The sequence below is a fragment of the Electrophorus electricus genome, chromosome 18 (genome assembly GCF_013358815.1).
Source record: "Electrophorus electricus isolate fEleEle1 chromosome 18, fEleEle1.pri, whole genome shotgun sequence".
NCBI lineage: Eukaryota > Metazoa > Chordata > Actinopteri > Gymnotiformes > Gymnotidae > Electrophorus > Electrophorus electricus.
Window position 1 is genome coordinate 15,997,110 of NC_049552.1, and position 12,806 is coordinate 16,009,915.

Genomic DNA, 12,806 nt, shown 5'->3' on the forward strand with positions numbered 1-12,806 from the left:
AGCTCATCTCCTGGCCAGAGAAAACAAAACCAGGCCACATTCCCAGAGTGAAATTTGCTGTTACATCGGAGGTCTGTGGATTGGGGTTTGAGCCATGTCCGCTGACTGAGGGGAACTGGGTGGAGGGCTATCTGCAGTAGTAGAGAATGAAAATGACCGGTGTGAACTTTATCCAGCAGCATTTAACACTGATAGCAAAGTGTTGTCTTTTCTGGCATTAAATGCTACATTTGAACAAAGATCAATACATATAACACATAAATTATATCGCAAACATCACAAACGTATGTCAAATGTAGCCATTGTTTGGTACTAATTTATGGGTTTTATGGACAGTCATCCAGACTTATTATGACTCAGTTAATTTGCATTAATAAAGACGTAAACTCATCTATTTTACTAATACTACTACCATTTATTTATATATTTATTTATTGTTGTTATTATTATTATTACTACTACTACTACTGTTGTACGTCTTATTATAGCTGTCCAACACTGCACCAAAATGAGTCATGAAACGTAGGAACGTTTATTTTTACCCACCTAGGAACTAAAGTTATTGGTTCACGTTTCCCTACACGGCGTTTGGAAGTAACGCGCGAATGTTATCACGTTAGCTAGCTAGCTAGCTAGCGAGATGCTGTCATATTGAAACACACCTTTTAAAGTTCGTGTACAGTCTCAGACATTCGTAGAGCTTTCTCTAAATCCTTTACCCGGACACCCTGTAGTCGGTTATCGCTGTTGTTTAGGTCTCAACGTTAGCTCAGAGCCCGCCACCAAACGCTGCTAGCTAGCTAGCTGAACTGACACTCCAAAGAGGTACGTTTTCTGCCTTCATAACTCTCTAACTTACATTCTGCTTTTACAGCCTCTAGTTGCGCTGCATTTATTGAACGCTTTACATAAGATGTAAGTAATTAACGGTTAACAGGAATGCTTTGCTGGCTAAGCTGAGCTTGCCCTGCTGCAGCATCTGTCGCGTCATTACTGACCAGCTTCGGACTTACTGAGCCACAGCAGACCAAAGACGAGGGTTTGTCAAGCACTACGATCATTTGGGGCGTTTTTAATGCGCGAACGTGTGCAAAGCGGGCAAGAATGTATTTCAGTTGATCCTAGATTCACTGACCTATCTGCCGTCTGTCCATTTGCTTTATTATTAAAGTCTTTCCAAATGTTATGACCTGATGCCGATGGCCATTCAGGACAGATTCCCCTTCTTGGGCCTGCACCAGGCAGAGTGTCTGATCCCTAAACACAGGAGTGTGGGCTGCCCTGTAACCCGCGCCTCACCCAGCACATCTAGTGGCGTGGTGATGTTTAACTATGACACGTGTGAGGCAAAGTTATGCACAAAATTAGCAGCGTACTGTTTATGGCAAAGGTGAAAATCTATAAGAGACCAACAAAGCTGATTGGCAAAATAGGCTTGGGAAAAAGGTAAACGGAATTAGCCTAGTTAGGATCCTTTCTGCATATGAAATCGGTTGTTTGGTTGGGCTGCCCCAGTACAACAACCCCCAACTGCTGCCCCCTCACCCCCACCCCAACAAAAACACATGGCCACACGGCACATTTGGCAAAGTTGTGCACGTTGTCATCTGGCTGTGCTGGGTCAAGTAAGTTTTGGACAGTAGAGCCTAAAACCAGGATTTCTTTACAGAATGATAGTCATTTTGGTTAAAAAGACCTATTATGTGAATGGTTCATGTAAATTTAGCACTGGTGCTCATTACATCGACTAATGGCAGCATAATGTGCCTTTATCCTATAATCCATGTTGTTATTCCCGTGTAAAGTTCATGATGATCATTCATTTGACATATCGCCAAATAGGCCTACAGTTTGTGGTCGTGTGCTTCAGTGGGGGTCGTGTAGGATTTCCCCGTCACACTGTTTGCAGACAAGAGAATGATTAATCAGGGGAAACTGACATTTGAGTGACCCAGTAAAGTTTTCACACCTGCTATAGGCAAATGTAACCTGCCTTTTGTTCTCTTTACGTGGCCACGTTTGCCAAAAACAAACACCCCAGGAACACACTGATTCATTTCATCATCTGCTTTTTAGCAAAAAGTATTTTTTTTGCAGAATGTACCAAAGGCTTTTCATGTCACATGTGCAGCAAAAGGGCAAAGCTGGCTTTTCAGTTTTCTGTTGTGAGAAGTCATGAATAAGACACCAGTCTCATAGCTGGTGTGGTACAACACATGTCTAGCTTGAGGTCTTTAACCATAAAGGTGAGAAAAATGCATATTGCCAAATTGTGTAATTTTCCTTCTTTCTGAAGACACATGCAGGTCTGATTGATTCAACAGACTCGCAAGCTCTGTTCTCAAGCGTCTGTCTAGATCGCTGGTATCCAGATCCAGTCCTGGATTTTGTAATCCCTTGTAATTGAATAAATGATTAAAGTAACTGATTGTCCCCTGTGTCATCACACCTGACTCCCAGAAAAAGGGAGGGTGGAAAACCTGAAGGACTGAGATGGGAATACCTCTTGTCTAGATGGCGGGAATTCAGCAGTTTTGCAGTACAGCGGCAGCATTGAAAGTTTGGTGTTTGCTTCTCTTCTGGGTAGACGTGAAGGATGGAGTTGCAGGCGGTGGTGATGGCGGCTGGTGGAGGATCCAGAATGATGGACCTCACGTACAACACCGCTAAACCTTTGCTTCCCGTGGGGAACAGGCCGCTGATCTGGTATCCACTCAACCTGCTGGAGAGGGCAGGCTTCGAAGGTACATACTCAGCAGTGAACCATTACGGATATGCTACATTATGTGACATCATCGTGCCGAATGTTGCATTAAACACATCATCAATCTCCTGTGTGAGTCGCTTTTTCCATAGAATTTGTTCATCATGTTGACATGTTGCTGTGCTTCTCTCGGGGCTTCTGAATGCACTTTTGAGGTCAAGGTCTTCTTCATAGCTTTAACATGCTTGTCACATAGCAAGTGCAACAAAAAGTCTTCTGTTTATTGATTATGATTGATTAATCATAATACTGATATTGTATGAGCTGCATTTGGAGTAATTTGGCTATAGTATCCCACAAATAAAGCACAAATGGCTATAAAAGTCTACAGGTCACTAGAAATATCTAAGGCCTTACCTACAGTTTGATCAGAAATCATTCTTGTAATGCATACTTTATTTTGCATTCTGGTGCATACATGAAGCAAAGTGAAAATGGAAAGCTGTGGATGAGAGAGAGAGAGAGACTCTTCATGTGAGCTGCAGACAGAGTGACTGAGCCTCTTCACGTGAGCTGCAGAGAGAGGGAGAGCCTCTTCACGTGAGCAGCAGAGAGAGGGAGAGCCTCTTCACGTGATCAGCAGAGAGAGAACGAGCCTCTTCACGTGAGCAGCAGAGAGAGAGAGAGAGAGAGAGAGAGAGAGCGCGAGAGCGAGAGCGAGCCTCTTCACGTGAACTGACTGTACTTCAGTGCTCATTCTGCAGCAGGGCCATAGCTAATGTCCCAAATATTGAGGTGGATAGGCCAGGAACTGTGTTCAGTGGCTAATTTGTATAAATTACTGTATTATTTCTCTTCTGGGTTGATGTTCCGTCTGGACCCTGGGAGCACATAAAGTCACATTGTCACTATATAAATGACATAACCAGGCTTTAATTTAATGGATGGGGTGTGGTGAGAATCTGTAGGTACAGCAGAAAAGTTTAAAGAACAGTGTCACTCTATGAAATAAATGGTCTGTAAGGTTAAACCTGTTTTGAGTTTGACAGAGGATGTTTAGAGACTATATGCCCTTCAGAGGTGAGCACTGGGCTTCATGTACCTTTGATCAATTTAATGGCACCTAGAGTTCTGCTACTGGACATCACTGACATCTGCTTTCCAAGCCCCCCTCCCCTTAGATTGCAATCATCGCTGCCATCTCTACTTTTCTAGCCCCTCCCCCATACTGTCATCATCACTGTTTCTCTAGCCCCGCCCACTAGATGGCATCAATACCATTTCTGCTTCTCTAGCCCCTCCCCCATACTATCATCACTGTTTCTCTAGCCCTGCCCACTAGACTGCATCAATACCATTTCTGCTTCTCTAGCCCCTCCCCCATACTTCCATCATCACTGTCTCTCTAGCCCCTCCCCCATACTGCCATCATCACTGTCTCTAGCCCCTCCCCATACTGCCATCATCACTGTTTCTGTAGCCCCGCCCACTAGACTGCCATCACTGTTTCTCTAGCCCCTCCCCATACTGTCATCATCACTGTTTCTCTAGCCCCGCCCACTAGACTGCATCAATACCATTTCTGCTTCTCTAGCCCCTCCCCCATACTGCCATCATCACTGTTTCTCTAGCCCCTCCCCCATACTGCCATCATCACTGTCTCTCTAGACCCTCCCCATACTGTCATCATCAGTTTCTCTAGCCCCGCCCACTAGACGGCATCAATACCATTTCTGCTTCTCTAGACCCTCCCCATACTGCCATCATCACTGTCTCTCTAGCTCCTCCCCCATACTGTCATCATCAGTTTCTCTAGTCCTGCCCACTAGACTGCATCAATACCATTTCTGCTTCTCTAGCCCCTCCCCCATACTGCCATCATCACTGTCTCTCTAGCTCCTCCCCCATACTGTCATCATCAGTGTTTCTCTAGCCCCGCCCCCTAGATTGCCACCACTGCCATTTCTGCTTCTCTAGCCCCTCCCTTCTCCTCACCCTGGAGACTCATTAGCTATTCCTGCTTCTACCGTCATGATAAATGCGGTGTGACATGGCAGAGAGTTTAAGAATTTGTCCCTAATTTGAGTGAACTAATTGTGAACATCCTGCCATTCTCACTAAGATCCAGGACTGTAGTAGAAGTCTCTACTGCTTTCTTCAGATTCCCCCTCTGGAAGTAGCTTTTAAAAGCTAAGTAAGACATACATACTCAGGGAATGAGTTTTATGGGATTGATGATAAATGTTATTGTCTAATGCCATTGGTATGGCGTTTGTGATTCTGGCCTTCGGCATGCCCTGCAGTGCAGAGTGTACCTCTGTGTGTGGCACGGTACACAACGTTAAAGACCCACAAGTGAGCCAGCAAGACCCTACAATTAGCTTTTACAAGTCCTAGATCAAACTACAGTGTGTAAACAGTGTTGTGAGAAAACACTTATATACTTAAGCAGGATTCTCAGAGAGCCCCTCCCCCCAACATTTGGCCTAAGTTGAGGGCTTTTGGCAAATGATTCACAAAGACTCTCTTGAAAGTGTGAGACACATTTTGATTAGGGTTTGCCTAATAGTCTGTGATGTAATGTTTCAAAATGTTCATTTGGTGTTTTAAACTTAAAATAGCAGACGTTTTGTTTCCTCCAAACCCTACCCTCTCAGCCTTTATGTCAGGGTGGCGCTCGATGAAGGAGCAGGTTTATCAGTTGCCCAGCTAGAACGAGGAATGTTGGACACTTTTCAAAGGTTGCTTCTTAGGACCAGAGCGGTGGGAACATAGAATAACAGTCTTAATTAAACTACTGTAGTCCTGTGATTTACAAGGCATTTAATCAGATCTGTGGTTCATCCCTTCACGCCACTCACTGTGGCCATTTGCTAATAATTTATTCCCACAAAAGGTGAAAACCTACAGGACTCTTACAGGCCTGAGAATAACTGGAAAGAATTGTTCAACAGAGAGACAGTCCGAGACGTACTTTAAAACTGTTTAGACGGGAAAGAACCCGCAAGGTGTTCTAGGGAAAATAGTCACCAGACCTCTCACAAGTTTCTGATTCCTGAGGGATGAACTGCTGAAGAGGACTAGAACATCTTACCGGTTCAAAATTACTTCTAGAAGAACTTGCCTTGATATACCAGGAACACACCTTGCTCAAATGTTGAATAAGTCAGTTAGTTGTAATCATTTGTTTGTGTCAATAAACATATTACTGTCTGTTATCTCTTGGAAAATGTCTATTTGTTCCATATTTACATCGTTATTGTTGCTTCTGAACGTTTGGGCTGTTACTGCACTTCTTTGGAGTAGTGAAATGCTGATGTATGTCCCGTTTCAGAGGTGATAGTGGTGACCACGAAGGATGTCCAGAAGGCCTTGAGCACAGAGCAGCGTCTGAAGCTGACGTGAAGATGAAGATGGACGTGGTGTGCGTTCAGGAAGATGCCGACATGGGCACAGCTGATGCCTTGCGCCACATCCAGCAGAAGATCAAGGTGAGTTTGAGTTTGTGCAAAGGCACAGCACTGAGCCCTGAGTAACACCCACACTCTCATCCCCCAGGCTCACGCTTGGAGAAGTCAGAATGGTAACATAATCCCTGATTCCCAGAATTAGGGGATTTTATCCACATAAGTGGAGTAATGAGGTCATTATATGACAGTTGATCTGACCTTTTGATCTCACGTCCTCTAAAAATATTTTCAGTTCAGTCTGATGTCCCATTATGTTTGATTTGGATTGAACCTGTCAAGGTGTTGCAATTTCAGAATTAAAAAATTGTGTTTGCCTTTGTTGGAAGTGAGAGCTTCAGTACTAAGTGGTCCAGTGACACACCAGGCTTGGTGAGTTTGCACGTCAACTCACTAAAACAGCCGAGATAAAACTTTTAATGCTCCCAGTCTTTGTTTTCAGATTTGGGCTTTGAAAAAGGGAGGAGTAACTATTTGAATAAAGAGTACACTTTTGTGTGTGTGCACATCTGGGTGGGTGTGCATGATACCTCAGTGCAGGTGGGTGAGTGAGTGTGGACCTCACTTGACTCCCACGTGGGCGAGGTTTGTGGCAGCATGTTGCCCTGATGTGGCCAGTGAGGTTGAATGAGTGGTGGGTGTTGAGGCTTGCTGCAGACTCCACCTGCGTATGCTGCGACTCTGTCCCTGTATGCTTTGAGTCCACCCCTGTACCATGCTGACTCCGCCCCCTGTACCCTGTTGACTCCGCCCCTGCATGCTGCCTCATTTTACCTCCTGAAAACCGTGCACAGCCCAGTAGCCAGAAACGGCCGCTCCACCCAGGCTGGCATACGCGAGACTTCGCAGGCAGCCGTGGGGCATGTGGGCATGGACACAGGCAACATCCAGGTGGGTGTTGTGAGATATCAGGCCGCTGGAGGGCGTCGTCACGTCTGTTTGCTCTGTGATCATCGCGTTGGGCTGGCGGTTAGAGCACGCGTTTGCCATCTGGAAGACCCGATGCCTTTTGTCTTTTGTACAGCAGGCAGTGACTTTTTTGTTCTGCTTTTGCTGACCTGAGGTCAGAAATACTTATTATTCACAGCGTGTGTGTGTGTGTGTGTGTGTGTGTGTGTGTGTATACACACATCCATCTCACTTGCCAGTGTGTAAGGCTTCTGTGGAAATGTGAACGTCAGAGTGAGGGATGGTAAAAAACACGTGTCAAAAGCACATCACAGGAGATTAACCTCCGCCATAATAAACCCCCAGTGCACTGGAAAGAGAACGTTCCGGAAGAGGGCCTGCCAGAGCACGCTAGCCCCAACACAGATGCGTTCGTTTCTAATCCTGGAGAGAAAACGAGAGATTAAAAACCCAGAGCTCCAGAGCGCCGTGTGCTGAGAGACAGCAGCTGCCAACAGGGGCTTCAAATCCCGGTTTATTGTACGGCGCAAACAGGCTGGTGGCCTGCCACCCTCAGCAAACAGCACACACAGAATGGCGGCGCGTGACAGGCACTCCCTCGCTAGGCCATGGTCGGCTGCGTGCTGATGCATTAAGTCAGTGTTTGCGCAGAGACGCAGTAATCTTGTGCTATGTAGCGTTCTGCCAGGTCTCGTCAGCAATGGGCCAGTAGGTTTTCAGAATGTGCGTACCCATCTCTCCCACAGAAACCGCTCTCCACTAGCTTTGTTTGCGACCTTGTGGCCTTTCGTTTTCAGATATTTAGTCTAAACCTGGGCAGAATGTCTGTAATTTAATTTTATGTTTTGTTGTATAGCCAAATGACACCTTTAAAATGTATGTACATTATGGAGCCTAATAACCTGGGTAAAGTAATAACTTACTTCCTTACTTCTTGTATCTTTGCTGATGTAACACTGTGTGAATGTGTTTTGAAGGAGTTAGGCGCAATCAAGCCTGCCTTTGGCAGACAAGTGTGATATGGCCGTCTTCTTTTCTTCCTGCCCTCCTACATGTGTGAGACACTCCCCTCCCCCTCTCTTCCTCCCTCTCCTCCCCTCTTGGGTGGTCTCACCTGGCACTCTCTCAGAGCCTGAGGTTATTCAGTCAGGCAGAACCTCAGCAGTGAGTGGGTGGCCTGACACACCCCACACCACACACAGCACACACACAGTCTGCTCTGTTAGCTGCACATACGTCTCCAAGCTGCTGAAAGGTCGCACCAATGGCATCGATGTCATCCAACAGCTGACTCCACGCTCGCCCGCGGCACTTGGAGCCCCGTGACCCGGCTGGGTCACCCCAGGCAGCACCCCCACGCCCCCTTCACAGTCAGGGTGGGGGGCACGGCTAATGGCGGGCTCAGCCATCCAAACCGGGCCCCGTGAAGGAAATGGCAGCATGGGCCTGCAGTATGAGAAGAGTTAATCGTTGATAGACTGGAGTGTGTGTGTGTGTGTGAGTGTGTGTGTGTGTGTGTGAGTGTGTGTGTGTGTGAGTGTGTGTGTGTGTGAGTGTGTGTGTGTGAGAGTGTGTGTGTGTGTGTGTGTGTGTGTGTGCACCCTTATTACTCAGCGAGACACGCAGCTCTCTCATACACACACACACACACACACACACACACACTCTCACACACACTCACACACACACTCTCACACACACACATTTATTTAATCACAGCTCTGGGATGAACAGACCAGACGGTAAGCAGACAGAAACAATGGCAGCAGCGTGTGAGATTTATCACTGGCTTCTCCCTGTTCTTCTGGACTTGCTCACGCACGTGTGTACACACACGACACGCGCGCGCTGGCTGGCCCGTGTGCAGTGTTTATGGAGGTGAAGTTATCTTCCTGTTGTTCCTGCTGCTTGTTGTCCTGTTGTGAGTCCTGCTTCTGTTGTGACTGTTGTCAAGGGAAATACATGAGGGGCAGGGGTTGTTCTTACGCCGAAGAGACTTTCGGGAGCACGGCGCAGGTGTGGCTGGTGTAGTGCTACTCTATAGCGTACAACACACTGACGAGGGCAGATGGGGTAGATAGGACAGATATATCCTCAGTGTCAGAATAAATCCCACACCCTACTGACAGATCAAAACAGAGACCACCCAGTTTGATGTGCGCAGTATTGGACCAACAGATCTGTACATACTGCAGATTCTTTGTATGTCGTTCTCCTAATGTTAATCTTTTACGACCTTTCACAATATACAATATTTTGGCATATTATTATTGTGAGTGGTGTTTCACTTTCTTTCAGCTTTGTGAGAATGAGTAAGCGGATTATGTGGTATTGTCATCACTAGCTCTGCTTCTACCCACCCTACCACACCTTCTCTCCACCCGTGGCAGACGGACCTCCTGGTGGTGAGCTGTGACCTGATCACGGACGTTGCGCTCCACGAGGTTGTGGACTTGTTCCGCGCGCACAACGCCATGCTGGCCATGCTGATGAGCAAAGCACATGAGTTCACAGAGACTGTCCCCGGGCAGAAGGGCAAGAAGAAAGGAGGTATTTACCCCCCCCCCCACAAACACACACACACACACACACACTTACTCACACACTCACTCACTCTCTCACACACACACACACACATGTACACACACACTCACACACACACACACACACATATACACACACACACACACATATACACACACACACACACACACACCCCAAGCCTGACAGTTAACCCAGCGCTTTGGGTTGGATGGTTGGCATGTGTGAAGCCCATTTCCACCTCTGTAAATGAGCACTGCCTGTCCGCTCACGAACGGGACCCAGGACATGCCTGCCTGCTGCCGTGTATTGTGAGCGTGTGCCGACAGATCGATGTTTTGGCTTGGGACAGGTGAGCAGCGGGACTTTGTGGGAGTGGACCGCACGGGAAGCGGCTCCTGTTCATGGCCAACGAAGCCGACCTGGAAGAAGGCCTCGTCATCAGAAGTACGTAATGCGCAAGTAAGTTCCTGCTCTGCTTCGGTTTCATTCTGTCCAGGCATTATAGATAAGGAAGAGTGATTCAGATACAATACGATTAAGAAGATGGTAACACTATATATTTAGACTAAATATCACAGTGCTGATATTTATCGTTGTGAATGCAGTGGGTTTGAAAACATCAAGTCATGTCAACTGGTAATAAGTGTTTTTTCACCACTGTTTGTCCTTTTATGTTAAGATAGATATTAGTCCTTTAGAATGCGGTTAAACAAATATTTGGTCTTGTCCTGCATCAGGTGCACATGGCCAGTTACCGCAGACACTAGTTTGACTCTAAAAACATGCCGTTAGACTGGAATCAGTACTGGAAAACACTGGAAAATGATTGTGCGTAGTAACTAACCGTAGGGTACTGATGGAGTAGATGGAGATTAGCTTCAAAATCAATGGAATATCTATTTAACAGTAATTATGAGTTTTGCTTTTCTCTCAGTCATATGCGAGTATCTGTCGCATTATTTGTTTTTCTGAAGCATGCTGATAAATTGGACACAATACAGCAAGAAGATTATTGCTGTGTTTAAAAGATTGAATGTTATGACATTTAAAATTCATCATTTACTTTATTATTATTGATTATTATTATTATTATTAATAAATAAAATAAACTATTTCAGAAGTTAATTAATTTAAGGAAAAAAATAACAATTGATCTATATTGTAAAGTAAATAAAATACGAATAAAATATTTTTACTAAATACAAGAATACTATCCTGAATAAATCAGGAAAGTAGACAGTAAAAGTTTTTTTTAATGCAAGTTAAATTTTACTAGTGATTTGGTTGAGTAAGTCTTCTAATGGAGTAGTACCCAGTCTGCCACTACTTAGTCTGTGTGGTTTTAATTAGTTCATGACCCCATTGTTTCCCGTTTACGACTCCCTGTAATTTTCCTTTTAGGAAACCTGCAATTGGCCAGTGTTTGTGGAGGCACTGACGATACCACAGTGTATCATGATAATAACACATCGTCATATCGCACATCCCTCGAATATACCCAGTCATCCTTATCCACCCGTGCGCTGGCTTGTGGACTAAACATAGTTAAATTGTCTTGATAATTGGCTAGTAATGATCGTATCCCATGGTAACGTTTGTTTAATTGTCCTGCCCTACTAATTCCTTCCGGATTTGCTGTGTGTGTCAAAGCCAGTCACAGGTTCACCCTCCATCCGTACTTTACACCAGCGGAAGACGCATTTACACTTACACTTACGTTTTATGTCATTTGGTGGACTTACAGAAGTGTAAGAAATGCCCATGCTAGCATATAAAAGTGTGGACACCACGCAGGGAAAGGATTAAGGCTGTATTTAAAAGATTGTCAATACTATGATATTTAAATTTAATTTAAAATTAAAATTTGATATTTAAAATTAATTTTTTACAAAAATGAAGTATTAAGAAGTAGGCAAAATCTAACAATTGATAAACTGTATCCAAAAGTAAATAAGGTATGAACAAATGGTATTCTAATTTTATTAAGTAAAATTATCTTGGCTAAAACTGGTAAGAAGACAGTAAAGATGATTTTTTAATTTTTTTCTCTTTTTCTCAGTGAAGAGTCTTCAGTGTTCATCTGAACACAGTGTCTCGGCTGTAGGCAAGTTCATTTGGCCACCCGCGTGTCTTTGTGTCTGGAAGGATGGTGGTTCAGGCTTAGTATTAGAGGCTCAAAGGGAGCGTGTAACAGAACAGGTGATTAGTGCTTTAGGTACCTGGGAGCTGGTCCAGTTTTGTCTTGGTAGACGAGTGTCAGTGGTTTAAATCTGATGTGAGGAGCCAGTGGAGGGGGCGCAGGGAGGTGGGAGAAAGTCGAGCGATTTGAAACGAGTCATGCAGCTGTATTGTGGATGAGTCGTAGAACAGAGGGCAAGGCCATCCAGGGACAAGTTGCAGTGGTTCAATCTTGGGATGTCAAGAGGTCGAGCACCTGAATGTCCTCCGTGGAGAGAAATGGATGGGTTTTCCTGATCTTGTAGAGGAGGAACCCCCATGACCAAGTCAAGGTACCACCAGAAGATGACGAAATCTTGTTCTCCAGAGTTACCTCGAGGCTGTGTGCTTGGTCAGTTGGAGTTATCCAAGAGTTCTCTGTTGAGTTCCTGAGGTCTTGTGGAGAAAGGAAAAGATGATGTCTTGGCAGCACTCACATCAAAGGAGAACTTTGCTAGAACGCCACAGTGAGGAAGCAGAACGGACACGGAAATCAGTAACGAATACAGAACACTTGGGTCAGAGCAAGAAGACCAACTTTGCAGCACAGGATCTTTATTACCAAGTAGAGAATATATCCAAGACAGAAAACTCAAATTTTGAACTGGACATATCAGAGTAAGCTCTACCCTCAATTCACACCGTAACGGAACTGTGAAACCACACTGGACTACACACCTCAGACAATGTGCCACTTAACGAACTAATTCAAACTAATTACCTATTCTAACTAATTAACTATTCTATCTAATGAACTATTCCAAGAAGCATCTACCGACCAGTACTGAGCGTGGAAACACCCTGAACAAGTCAGAACCAGGCAGCGAGTATTTCGCCACCGAGAGCCTTTCTCACTTAGCGCAGCAGCTCTATGTACTGCCACGTTTGTGCAGTAGCAGAGGTCTGTGTGTCCAGACGGAGTTGGCTGTAGAGAGCCCGAGCCCTTTCTCCAATATTACTCATCC

At 45.2% G+C, this 12,806-nt stretch overlaps 1 protein-coding gene across 1 annotated transcript in view; it reads left to right on the top strand.

Moving 5' to 3' along the window:
• Positions 1-571: 571 nt before the first annotated feature.
• The window catches only part of eif2b3 (eukaryotic translation initiation factor 2B, subunit 3 gamma), a 34,336-nt gene continuing 22,101 nt past the window's right edge, over positions 572-12,806 (top strand). The window contains exons 1-5 of the mRNA XM_027030261.2: positions 572-825; positions 2,588-2,744; positions 6,039-6,195; positions 9,471-9,630; positions 9,974-10,083. Of these exons, the coding sequence (XP_026886062.2) occupies positions 9,583-9,630; positions 9,974-10,083 (158 nt within the window). The 5' untranslated portion in view covers positions 572-825; positions 2,588-2,744; positions 6,039-6,195; positions 9,471-9,582. The remainder of the gene's footprint in view (positions 826-2,587; positions 2,745-6,038; positions 6,196-9,470; positions 9,631-9,973; positions 10,084-12,806) is intronic.